Source organism: Protopterus annectens, chromosome 11.part0 (genome assembly GCF_019279795.1).
Source record: "Protopterus annectens isolate FY-2018-M chromosome 11.part0, PAN1.0, whole genome shotgun sequence".
NCBI lineage: Eukaryota > Metazoa > Chordata > Ceratodontiformes > Protopteridae > Protopterus > Protopterus annectens.
Window position 1 is genome coordinate 981,181,352 of NC_056745.1, and position 14,157 is coordinate 981,195,508.

At 41.1% G+C, this 14,157-nt stretch overlaps 1 protein-coding gene across 1 annotated transcript in view; it reads left to right on the plus strand.

The window, feature by feature from the left end:
- The window catches only part of SFMBT2 (Scm like with four mbt domains 2), a 2,938,510-nt gene that overhangs the window by 2,697,342 nt on the left and 227,011 nt on the right, over positions 1–14,157 (plus strand). Inside the window, 1 exon segment of the mRNA XM_044088354.1 lies at positions 10,206–10,372. Coding sequence (XP_043944289.1) covers positions 10,206–10,372 — 167 coding nt within the window.

Consider the following 14,157-nt stretch of genomic DNA (forward strand, 5'->3'; position numbering starts at 1 on the left):
ATTCCGGGGAAGTGAGATGTGAGGAAGTCACCATAACAGTAGGTATTGGGATCCATTGTGTCTGTCTGTCTGTATTTGTCTCTCTCTCTTTTTCTCTCAAGATGTTCAAGTCCTGTCTTTCCCCTTTTGAAATTCTTGTCCTGCACTGGCTTTTATGGTTTGCTGTCATGGTGCCATGTTGTGTTCAAGCAATGATACAATCATAACATAGGAGGTGAAATATTCCTGCAGTCCAGGAGATCCTTGGTGTGTAGACGGTGAGAATGGAAATTGCTATGGCACTGCTGAGTTTGCCTTGCTTGTTGTTGTTGTTGTTGTAGTAACATAGACATAACAGTAGTGTTGTAAATTGTTAGAGCCTGGTATTATTATAAGTCTGTATTGTCATGTACCCCCTTAGTGAAGCATTTTGTGTGTTACAACTTGTTGAGGTTGTAGCAGAGACTGGTCTGAATTACATGTAATTTTGGACTAGGACAGAAATTCTAAGACTTTTTCTGACATAGATACCTGTATGTTTACTGAGTGCTAGGGCCTTGTATGTAGAAATCTAAATGGGTTCCTTCTTTCAGCCTGTATGATTTTAACATTCCCCTGTCATGGGATGGGCATCTGGACAGCTGATTGGGTTGGTAGGAAGGGAATGTGTCCACTAGCTAGACATAAAGTTAGATATCTACTGTTAGCCAGGCTTTCTCACACAGTTAAACTTCATATATTTCTGCCAGTTTACATGAGCATCTCACCATTTTTATATCAGTTAATCTCTTAAGTTGTGAAACACACATTCATACAAACTAGGCTAGAGATGTTAGTCATTTTGTCAAAAGTAGGACCTCCTAGCTAAAGATTCCCAAGTAAAAAAAGGTAAGTAAATAAGTCGTACTTGTCAAAGTATCTACAAATAATTAATTTAGTTTTAAATACATTATGTAAAACATAATCAATGACCTCACTGGCCGCGCAGCGTTCTAGATCAATACATTAACATATAGTGATATCTCATTAAACAGTAAACCATAACAGACGTAGGGCAAATATAAATAAATGAAATGCTTCCTGTGTATAGCACAGGAATCATAAACCTGAAACCCTTCCTCACCATCAAGACTTCAAAAAAAGCAAATCCAGAATGTAATTCAGGATGAGGACTGGGGTGCAACTACTATACAAGTCTTTCTGTTCTTGGTAAACAGGAAATAAGGCTATGTGGTTGCTTGCTGCTGGCAGATGCTCTGCTGTAGAGTTATGCCTTGAAACATACATGCTGCATCTCAAGATTAGCTGATGTAACATCATGTAATAAAAGAAGAAAGCAGGTTATGACACTGATTGCTGTCCTGGAAAGACAGTGGTGATTGTGGCTGTGGTAGAAACCAGAGATTACCCCCTCAGTGGATACACATGGCTTTGCACCAACAGATTTCCTTTCTGTTCTACTGCTGCTTAATAAAAGCTTGCTGAATTTAGGGAGAGAGAGAAAAGAGAATCAGCTTTGACTGAAATAAGTTTGGATGGAAGTGAATCCTTGGTCAGAACTACAGGTACCAAGCAGGATACAACTTCACGTAATAAAATGTTTAAGAATATAACCTACTTAATTCATATCATAAAATAATCCAAAGGCAATCCAACTTTAGAAATTGTATATCATGATATAACCCTAAGACAATATGTGAAGTTGTTCTATCACGCCATTCATTTTTTACTGATGGGTTCGGAGCCAATCCTCTGCTCCGACTCGGGCAACTGCAAAAGCTCAAGGTCTTCAACTAGCTCGAGGCCAACTCCCTATTCCATGACGCACTCTGATCTTCCGTCAGATCTCGTTTGCTGCTGCAACTTGATCGGATGTTCACCAGCTCTGACCAGTGAATAACTTTTCTTCTTTAGAAATTATAGTTGTTATATTAGCTAAAATAGTCATTTAGCCTTTTTATATAAATAGAGTGTGTAGTTTGTATTTTGTAGTTAGATCGTTCAATACATTATATTTTTAGTTTTTAAGGCCTGTTTTTGTTAGGCCTTCTCTTCTCTTTATCTCTATTTAAGCTAGCTTAATAACAGAGAAATTAGTGGCCGTGTTTTTAGGCCCCTTTTTTCTCTTGATCTTCCTTAGATAAGAGTGTGTGTTTGATAAGATTATAGCCCTTTTTTTTCTACAGGGCACAGAATTTTTTATTCTTATATTAATATCAGAGTGTGTTGTATTAGCCTTTTAGTCCCTCTTTTTTATACTGCACATAGTTATCTTAATTACTAATATCATAGTAGAAGTTAGTGGCCGTGTTTTAAGGCCTTTTTTCTTGATTATCAGTGATAATGTACTGTGTGTGTGTGTGTGTGTGTGTGTGTGTGTGTGTGTGTGTGTGTGTGTGTGTGTGTGTGTGTGTGTGTGTGTGTGTTAGAGTGAATTTGCAGCCCTTTCTTTTTATACAGGGCAGATAAATATTTTCAGTGTGAGCTTAATTTCTAAAGCCTTTCTTTTTTCAAGGCTTTACTAGCTTTGTGTGAATCTTTATTGTTACTGTTTTTTTTCTGTTATTGGCTTGCTGATAATGTCTCACAAACAGAAGGAAAAAGCCAAGTCTGGCTTCAAAAAATGCCCTAGATGTGGGCAAAAGATGTCCATAACTGATGGACATACTGAATGTATTTACTGCTTGGGTGAGGTTCACCCGCAAGGAAGCTGTTCTATATGCCACTCCTTCAGCTCGAGTGTTCCATGAAAAAAAGAGAAAGGTAATGGATAAAGGTCTGCTTAAATCCTCTTTTCAAGAGTCATTGGATAAGTCAGACAAACATTCCAAAAAGATGGAACCGACAAAATCTCCATCTACATCGAAGTCAGCTTCTAGTAAAGCGTCGACATTGGTTCCACAGCCTTCAGAACCGACTGTTGCTATGGTTAGGAGCCAGTCCCCAACCTTGGAGCTGGTATGTCCTACCTTAAAGTCCCCTATATTGCAGTCGGTGGCTTTGTCACATTCCTCACGGGCCTCAAGTAGACTGTCTGATTTGGATGTGGACCGTGTGGTGAAGAAGCTTCTACAGATACCGGTGCTGGCAAAAATGTTATCGGCATCAACCCAGGGGGCTTTGGAGCCGACCTTAGTTCCTCCTACACCTTCTGTTCCTTCTCCAATCTGCATGGATGTTTCAGAGCCAAAGAGTGCAGAACTGATGATTGTGGACCCTTTGGGTCCGACACCTTCTATAGGTTTTTCGGCCCCAACTGCCCTGATACATTCGATGCCGACCGAGGAATCTCGGGGCCGACACTCATCGTTCAGGTCCGGGAGGATAGTAGGACCGATTTGTCGGTGCCGACTTTACCTCTCAGGGCTTCGGCTCGAGTGAATTTGGCCCCGACCTCTGGCTCGGAGCCCTCTGTACTAGAGCAGATGATTTCCTTCGGATCCGAGGGATTTCTCTTGTCGGGGCCGAGGGGCCTTCAGGGCTATGAGGAGGGCTTTGTCCGCCCTGACAACCACTCCGTCAGTTCGAGCAGCTCCCTCCCTGAAAGCACCTGTGTCTGCCTCTTCATCACATGCTCGATTGAAGCGTAGAGATCCTGAGCCTCGGGAAGCTACAATGGGTGAGCCATGTTCTTCCAAGACCTCTCCAGAAGCCCACACCAAAGAAGTGCCTAGGAAGAGACACTCTGTAAGAGGAAGCATTTGGACTCCCCTCAGAAGTCAGTCACTTCGGATACTGACTTGGATGAGTCAGAAGGGTCCCCACAGTCCCCCTCAGAAGATATCTCCTTTGCAGATATCTTAGAGATTCTTAAACAGAGAGGTGGCTGGAAATCCCTTAACCCTTCTGATGATGAGTCAGTTCTCCTGAAGGCTTTTGGCTCTCAACCCTCCACTTCTTGGGTGTCTCCACCCTTCGATGAGTTGCTTGAAGTACTCACTTGAAGGGCATGGGATTCCCCAGACACAACAGAGTCTGTCCCCAGGAGGCCTAACAAATTTATAACTAGCCCCCAAGACAGACTTTACCTTACTAAAGGAGTACCTGTTGATGCTATGGTGGTGGCAGCAGCCACCAAGAAGGAATTATTGGAGACTTCATCTATTCATCCTTTTAATAGGGAATCTAGGATTATGGACAGACAAGGGAAGCATATGTTTAGTTCAGCAGCCTTCGATCGCTGAACTACCTCACACATTTTACTAGGTTACAAAGGGATCTCCTGAATGAGCTAGGAGACACCCTACAGGGTTCATTAGCTGCTGGAGTTTCAGACAAGGTAACTTTCCAGCTCTCCACTCTTAATTCGATAGTGAACTCTTCCATGCGTCTGTTATCATATGCAGCTGATGGTACGAGCAGAGCAGCGGGTACAGGAATCGCTCTCAGGAGACATTCCTGGATGCGCTTATGTTCCTTTATGGAACGTTTTAAGTCTTCCTTCATTAACACCCCCCTTTGATGGTTCATCTCTTTTTGGACTTAAGGTAAAGGAAACTCTTACCAGGAGTGAAAAGGATGTAAAGACCTTGTCTTCCATCGGAGTACGTTTTTCTACCCCGAATAGACCTTACCCCAAAGGGAGGGGAGGTGGAAAGATATGGTTCCGTAAATCTCAAGGATCTTTCCAAAACACTCATGGTGACACCCCCCTCTAGATGCAGAGGAGGGGGTAATAATGGAAGACGTTGCCCACGTGACAGAGGGGATCCGCAGAACCAGGGTGACAGAGACCAGTTCTTTGGCAAGCCCTAATCAGCACTCCTGAGAGGAGGCCCGATAGTTCATCTGTGGAGGCAGTCAAGCGACACCTATCTTTGTACCTAGACCCCTGGCTAAAAATAAAAGATAGCTGGGTACAAAGCATAATATCCAGAGGATACTCTATTCCCTTTGCCACTCCACCCCCTCTAATAAAGAAAATCCCAGATGTTCCACCCAATCACAGGGACCAAGCAGCCTTAGAGGTCCAAAGGTTGCTGGACAAAAGAGTCATCCAGCCAGTCCCAGCAGACCAGAGAGGATCCAGAATTTACTCAAGGTTCGTTTTAGTTCTAAAGAAAACAGGGGATTGGAGACCTATTCTGGACCTAAGCAGACTAAATAAGTCAGTAAAAAAGACGTCATTTCGGATGGTCAGTTTCAGTCAGTACTTTCCTTTCTGGGGAAAGACAATTGGATGTGCTCTATAGATCTTCAGGATGCGTACTACCACATAAAGATGGACAGACCATTCAGGGATCATCTACGCTTCCAGCTGGGAGCCAGCCATTATCAATTTCACGTTCTGCCCTATGGTCTCACTACAGCCCCCAGAGTGTTCACCAAATGTATGGCAGTAGTCACCACTCACCTGAGACAGTTGGGATTCCAGGTGTTTCCATATCTAGACGACTGGCTCCTTACTGCCAACACCAAGCATCATCTTCTTCATGAGAGGGACACAACCTTAGACCTATGCAATCAATTGGGGATTACCATCAAACTAAGAAAAATCTGACCTGTCTTCATCGCAACAGACCGTCTTCATAGGAGCAGAACTAAACACAGTTTCAATGGCATTAAGTCTGCCTCCAGAAAGAATTTCTCTCTTACGAGAGCAAGTATTAGACCTGCTTCCAAGGAAAAAAGCCCCAGTCTCAATGGTACTCACATTGCTAGGATCGATGGTGGCAGCAATCATTGCCATTCCCCTCGCTCGAATACACATGCGAATTCTATAATGGCTTGTATTCTCTCAATGGTCCTTTCAGGAACTTCCAATGTCACACCAAATTATCATAACGAATGCATGCAAGAAGGACCTTCAATGGTGGCTGACGTCTCAACATGTATCTCGGGGACGCCCGTTCGTTCTAACCAATCCCATAGCCACGGTGACCACGGACGCTTCCTTGATTGGGTGCTGGGTCTGGATCTGTTGACCCATACATCGGGGGCTCTTCATCCTTCTCTTCCTTCCCTCAAACTGACAGCTTGGCTGCTCCAATTCCCACAATAGCCAGGATTTACAATCTCTCAACTGAGGTCCAACATGTTATAACATCCTGTCATGAATCATCTACCAGAAAGTTATATCTTAGCAAATGGAAGATATTTTCGTTATGGGCCTCTCAGAATGATGTTGATCCTTATCTAGCTCCGATCCCATCTATATTGGAATTTCTAACTAAACTTTTCAATGAAGGAGCTGCTGCAGCTGCCATTAGAGTTCAATTAGCAGTGATCTCAAACTTTCATCTTTGTTTCCAAGGCTCCAATATCATGTCGCATCAACTTGCCAAAGCTTTTCTTAAAGGTGCCATTCATTTGAGGTCACCAATCAGAGCTCCAGTCATGCCATGGAAAGTACATTTTGTTCTCTCCAGAATCATATTACCTCCATTCGAACCACCCTCATCCTGTTTTTTGAAATTCCTTTCATGGAAGACTATTTTTCTGATAGGCATTACTTCTGCTCAGAGGATTTCTGAGCTGCAAGCCTTGACCATCAAACCTCCTTATCTGATTTTCCACAATGACATAGTTTCACTCAGAACTAATGTCCTTCTTACCAAAAGTTTGTTCAGAGACAAATCTTAACCAATCTATTCATTTGCCAGTCTTCTTTCTTCAGTACACAAATAGGATGGAACACATGCTGCACAAACTTGATGTTCATAGACAACTCCGATTTTACCTAGACAGAACGAAACAATTCAGGTCAATGGATCAACTCTTGTTTCCTTTTCGGAGTCAAAGAAGGGTGCCCCAGTGACAAAAGTAACCTTGTCAAGATGGCTATCAGATTGCATTTCCTTCATTTATAATTCACAAAATGCTCCCTTGCAACAAAACATAAAGGCCCACTCTACTAGAGCTATTTCAACCTCATTAGCTTTGTGCAGCAGCTACCTGGTCAACAGGGACAGGACCTCCTTTGGTTCCACAGTTCTGAGGAATATTCTCCTGTGAGCCATCCAAGAAAGATGGTGCTTGGGACGCTACCCATCAGTAAAGAATGAACAGTGAGATAGAACAGCTTCACATAAAGAAGTTATCTACTCACCATAACGTTCCATGTGCGTTGTTCATCTCACCTTCATTCTTACGTCCCACCCTCCAACCCCCATCCAGTCTACTTGAGGTCCGTATCTTATCCAACTCTCTGAGTGGCATATTTATACTACTAAGTAGTCACGCAGCAAACAAGATCTGAGGAAAGATCAGGGTGCATCATGGGATAGGGAGCCAACTCACATGGAACGTTATGATGAGTACATAACTGCTTTATTTCCTACATTCATAAGTCATTTTAATATGCAGACTAAATATTTTTCTTCTACTTTCCATCAATTACTCTTCATCGATATTTATATTCTTTGTCTACCATTACTCTCATGCAGTTTTTTATTTTACCCTCCCCTTTCTTATACTACAGTAATTTATTTATTTATTTCACATTTGTTAACCGGATTGGTCCAACTAGGTAAGAATTTACCCTTTTTCAGTGGAGACCCGAGGGGAAAAGCCCCAGACAGACATACAAGTAGAGACAAGTTTACAATAATACAGAGCAAAAATAATGTCATGAATACAATAGATAAGAAAAAAATAATGTAATCAATGGAATTAAACATAGCTATATACAAAAATATAATAATAAGGGTGTAAAAGGAAAACAACGATAATAAGTCAGGAGGAATGCAGAAAGGGAATTAAGGTTATAGTTAATCATTTGAAAATAATATGGCATTACTAGATTAGTGGCTAGAAGGAGAAATTGTGCAAGTGCAGGGGGCCTCAGATCTGAGGAAGAAACTAGTGCAGGAGAAAAAAAAGAGAAATGTGTATGAACAAGGGGCCTCAGATCAGAGGAAGAGATGGTGCAGAAGAAAGTAGTAGAGGAGGGAGGGTGTAAAAGGGAGAGCATATAGATATAGTAAGTTATAGAAATAGGAAAGGTCTTATAGATCAGACTTAGTGATAAAGTGGGTATAGGGAGAGGGAGGGGTTAAGTAGGGTGGTTGCAGGTACATATAGGGTAGGGTTGTTATAGAGATACAGTATTAGGTCATGTTTGATGTTCGATAGGAAGATATGGCTACTGATTTCCAGTGGATGATTGTTCCAGATAAGGGAAATGGAGTGTTTAGTATTTTACCTATGTTCTTATTGGGTCTGTAGACTTGTAGTAAGTGTTTATCGGAGCTGTGCAGAGAACACATTTTGAAAATATTTCAGTTTCTCTGCACTCTTTAGATCTTGTTTACATAATGTTTCAGTTTGTTTACTATATCCTATCACTTGTCAGAGTTTATATTATCATTTCATGTTATGTTTCTTACTAAGTGTATACTTATTGTGCAGAAATTTTCTTTCCTTGGCCTTTTCTAAAAAGGAGCAATTTTTAGCCCATTTGGGCTATCCCAGTTAACAACTAGAAATAAGTAAAATTAATAACTAATTGATCTGAACAAATATTTTTGGGTTCATTTTTTACCAGTAACTCTTAACAGAAAACATTAATTAAAAATAATGTGCAGCGGGTTGCGTTGTGACTTTTTATATATTTGTCTCGATGTATGTGCCAGGTACATCCGTTAAAGTATATATAATATATACAAGAGTGTTATTAAATTTAGAAAATGGGCAATTTAAATGGTTTGTAGTTTAAAATTTCACACACACACTCTTGTATGATATGTACTGCATACAGGTACTGTATATAGAGCCTGTGCTTTAGTTTGATCTGATTGCCTGTCTGAAGAACATGACCATCTTTGGCACTGCAGCAAAATGTGAGGCAGCTGTAATTGTACGTGAATAAGTTGACTTGCGAATCTGCTGGAAGAGATGCAAATTACTCAAGAATTGCTTATCCTGCATTCAGCAAGGTGAGTGCATGTTACGACTTGACCTCCTTTGTTTTTCATTTTGCACTGCCTGAATGAGATATAATGGTATTTTGCCACCTATGTCATTGAATTTAGGCACAGGGGCCTACCATCTAAATTAAGCTCTTCCAGCTAAACCGTTCGTCTTCTAGAGATGAGATTGTTATAGAGTCATTGATTTCAGTTTGAATTAAAGTTACACACTGACATACGTACTGTCTGAAGTACTGTACAGACTTCTGCTGTTGCATAGAAGTACTGTACAGACTTCTGCTGTTGCATACCTGACCTAATTTTATTGTTTTTCTTGCCTTTAGACTGTAGAAAACTGACATGGTTACACACACTGTATTGTAAATTTGTGCAGTCCTCTCTATTATGAATCTTGTTAATAGATATTTGTAAAGCTCCTGACTCCATGGCACAGAGGGATGGGGTCCTTCCTACAAAACAGATGTCCAAAGTTTGATTAACAGCCTCAGTGCTAGAGAAGTTAGGCCGGGGGGTAGACTGAAGTGGCGTGTCCCACATACCTTTCCTAGGCAATGGGGCTGGGGAGCAGACTGCATGGTGCAATTTTGCTGTTGAAGACTGGACATCCCTTGTTCTGTGCAGGGATGCTTGAAGGGAATACCCCTTGCAAAAGTGACGGGACTTCCTTTGAGGTCATCCCATTGCATGTCCCTCCCTAATACCTCATGACTGTGTGCTGTTAGGGCTGGGGAGAAGACAAGTGAAAATCTTCAAACTACCTCTCCCAGTTTACCCTCCCCCTGGTGATGGAGGGCAGATTGACTGAGGACAGGATGATGATCAGCAGGCAGTAGGGACAGAGAGTTCCAAAAAAGAAAAAAAAAATGGTACAATATTACCTCCGTTCACTTCAGACTTTCAGTTTGCTATGGTTGGGTGAGATTTTGAAATAAAATTTCCCTTTTGTTTAAATAAGCACTCTCCTTAAACATGGAAGCAAATTCTGAAAAAAACTGTAGAGTTCTGTTCCAAACATTATTACTTCTCTAGACAGTTATTTTTTTTTATTTTTATGATTATTACATTTGCTCTTTAAATTTGTATTATATCAGTTATGAAAACAGTTCTTGCATGTTGCACATGTATCTTAGAGAACTTAAGGAGGTTCAGTGGTGTGTGCATCATGTTACGGGGGTAGTGCAATCAGCACTTTTGAAGAGTAAAGTTTAGTTATATTGGTGCAAAGGTAAGTATTGGGTGTTAATGATAGGTAATAAAGTAGATATATGTGTTTTATATATTTACTGTAACTGACAGAACTACTTTCATTATCAGTGCTTGAAGAAATTCTCATCCTGTACTTCTGTATCTTCTCAGCATATTATTATGGGAGGCGGAAAAAAGTTATGAACCCAACCATTGGAAATAATGTGGATAGCAGTCTTACAAAACCTGCCAGGCGTAGAAAGAAGAGGAAGTCAATTTTTGTACAGAAGAAGAAACGGTCGTCGACGGTTGACTACACTCCTGCAGGATCAGCCGAGGTATGATTCAGAAACTGCATGCCATGTATGGGCTAAGAAACTGGACTTTCCACTTAGAACTGTCTGTACTATGTCTGTTTTGGGATTTTTCATTGTTGTGCATTCTTTTGAATATATTGTTTAAGTTATTGTAGAATTTAAAAAAAAAATCTCAAGGTCAAAAGTGTGTTCTTGCAAGTTAGGTTGGAATATTCCATGAGGGATTATTCACTGTGTTTATGAAAGTGGATAATCAAGAGGTTTAAGAAGCACACTACCTTACTGGCATTCAGGTAGTATTGCCTATTACTGTCCTCTGGCAGTGCAATAAAGTTCAGAGTCCTTCCCACTGCCTGTCTGTTGGTGTAATGGACCAATCACCTGACAGTACAGTACAGAAAGGACTCTTTCAATTTTCTCCTGCCATAGTGAGAGAAGGCTCTCTTGGAATACTGCTCCTTACTCTGGATCTCTTCAGCTGCTGAGCTGAGATAAGAAATGCTTTTGGATTTTTATTTCCTCCTCCTGCTTTTTCTGTCAGTGCTTAAATAGTGATTCTGCTGCTTTAACTTGTTTTTTTCTGATGCAAAATTTGGATTATGCTTGGGTGCTTACTTTTCACAATAAAAGGTTTATACTATTTTTTAAGCTGATTGTTGGTTGCTAGGTATTTTGTATCCCTTCAGACGTGTTTTACAGCCATTTGTGAATATTTAGGTGAGTTTCTGTACTAAGGCTATTTTACTACAATTTTTCTTATTACCTTTTGCTTCCAGAACCACAAGTTAATTTCTCCTGTTTTTTTTTTGGGGGGGGTATGATTATTTGAGGTGATTGTTCAAGATTACAGCATTTTAAACATTTCTTTTCATTTAAATAGCAATTTTGGATCCATTTTGTATGATAAACAAGATTCTTTTCATAAATGTCTGCTTTATTTCTGGTCTAATACTGTTTTGTGCAATTTCTCTTCATTTAGGACTGAAACTACCTTTTTAAACAAAATTGGAGGATTTTTGTGCATGTGTTTTGAACTGTTACTGAAACTAATTTAATTTTATTCAGTGCAGTTTTCAGAAGAGTACTTCCACAGAAATAGAGTTCAGTTTGCTATTTGGAGGAAGAATAGTGGAATTTGTTTGTTTTTTACTGGCTGACTGTGCAGCCATTATGTGGTGTTTTTCTGACTAGATTTTTGTCCCCTGACTTGATGGACTCCCAATCCCTCCACCACCGCCATCTATCCCTTGTGCACCTAAAAAACATAAGAAAATCAAGAAATAAGGCTCAGCTTATGGCTTGTATCGCTGAAGTAGCCTTGGACAGGCTATCGGCCACTCAACTTCTTTTCCTTCCAGGTCCCCTGGTGTGGGGGAAGTACTACAGATGTACATGACGCAAGTTTCAGACACATCCTTCTGCAATGTACCATTGTCTGGTACATGATGTACCATTGTGTGGTACAGGAGAAACAAACACTTTAGGTGCAGAGAAAACTGGGGCACAGAATCTGTTGTCACTAATGATAGGTCTCTCTCTGGGGTTTCTCTCATTAGTGTATTGCATGCAAAAAAGAGACAAAAGATCCACTATGTTACAGAGCAACAGTCTCCAACTGATTTCACCTGAGTTGGTGGCTATGGCTAGACCCATTATTCAGGCCATTTGTTGTCAGGTGTCGACCCAGGTTATGAGTAACAATAGTACTCCCACTACCGTTCAGTCACCCCAATAATCCTAATTTTGGAGGAGATCCAGAATCTGAGGTTTTGGAAGTGCCAGAGTATGGAAAGTCAGTTTTTTCTGAGGATGAATAGGTTCAGAAACCCAAATAGATGTTTTTTTCCCCAAATGCTGGCTAGATTTAGGTAAGTATTCAGTTGGGAGCAATTATTGTCTGCCCGAGATCAGCAAGTTATATTACCTTTTGGACGACAAGGTCCCAGATGTGGTGACCTTCCCTCCACTGATCCCGGTGTTAGAGGATATTTTTAAGAAAGCTTGCAATTCTTTGCTGAATGAGCATCTGCCTAAAAAAAAGTGTTTAAGAAATTCAGGGTATGCTCTGCCATGCTCTGACCGTCTTGTCTGTGGACACTTCTTCATTGTCCCCACTGACCTTTGCCAATAAAAAGACTATGTCTTCCTCAAACCCAGTCCCTCAAGATAAACTAGGCAAGTGGCTGCAATCTCAGGGAAAGAAGCTGGTGCAATTCAGCAGGGTAACTTTCAAAGTGTTAAGTACCAGTGTTTTATGTGGAAGTTTGTGTTGAGATGTATGTATAGTTTAAATTGGTTTGCTACATCACTACCTGCTGAGCTGAAAGACTGTGTGAAAGAGATTGTTTCCAATGTTTTTCAAGTATCTAAACATGCTTTAAATAGTATCTCACAGGGAACTGGTACTGTGTCCAGAAATGCATCAACATCAGTGGTGGTAAGGAGGTATGCTTGGTTGCACAGCTAAAACTTTTCTGACAAGTTAAAAAATTAGATTATGAATGCTCCACTTGATTCTGATTGCATGTTTGGTATAGCAGCTAATCAGATTGTAAACCTCTGGGATGACAGAGGTAAACCGATGCAAGGGGTGCCTAAAATGTTCTATATCCCCAAATTTCCCTCAGTAAGCAGAATAATTTTCAGCAGCCCAACGAACAGAAGTCACACTCGAACAAAACCCAAGGCACCAAAATGAAATGGCAGGGAGAGAACTCTGCCAAATATAACAAGAGGAGTTCCCTTCCCAAAAAGGAGATAACCCCCTTTCAATCTATGACTATGCTGAGGCTTGTCTCCTGTCATTCCTAAGTTCCCCTCCAGGTGCCCTGTTGCAAAAGTTCTCTCTCATCAAGGCATCCTGCCCATCGATGGTTTCAGCCAAATTGGGTGCTCAACATTGAAGGTGGAGGTTGCAAATGGCAGAAGAAGCATCCACCTACATTGGGGGGAGGGGTCCTCCTCATCAGCCGGGCCAGACTTTGTTATTCCTTCCTATACTCCAGCAAATGCTGGACTTGAGAGTCATAGAGCCAGTCTCTCCTTTGGAGCGAATGAAAGCTTTCTACTCCAGAATTTTCCTGGTCTCAAAAAAAACATGCTGAGACTGGTGTTGAACCTGTATTTTCTGAATACTTTTGTCAAGGTCCCCAGGTTCAAGAAGCCCAACCTGTAGACAGTGCTCCCTCTTCTGCTTGACCAGTGTTTTATGGTAACCCTGGATTTGAAACATGCATAACATCTTATCCCCATTGCTCATCCCTTCAGCAGATATCTGAGATTTGCTATGTTTGATTCCCACTATCAATTCTCTGCATTGTCCTTTTGGGCTATTCAGTGCACCTCGAGTGTTTACCAAATACCTTGCTCCTGTAGTAGCTCACTGTTGGACTCTTGGCATTCATATTCTTCCATACTTGATGACTTGCTGGTCTGTGCAGAGTCTACAGCCAGATTTTCGAATCCCTGGAGAAGATCAAGACCTTATTCTCCCAGGTAGGGTTCATGTTGAATCTTCGGAAGTCATGCCTGCCACCCTCTCAGAGACTCCACAAGCTCCTTTCCTACCAGATGATATTACAGTAATTCACCAGGATTAACATCACCTAGGCAAGAGATTTCATAAAAATTCTAGGACTGATGGTATCCAACATTCTCATGATACCACTGGCTTGTCCTCCACATGAGGAAAATTCAGTAGTATGTACAGAATTGTTGGACCCAGCACCTAGATTCACTGGAATCCCAGTTACCAGTGCTGGCCCTCATCAGACAAGATTTTCTTTGGTGGAGAACACAGTTGAGCA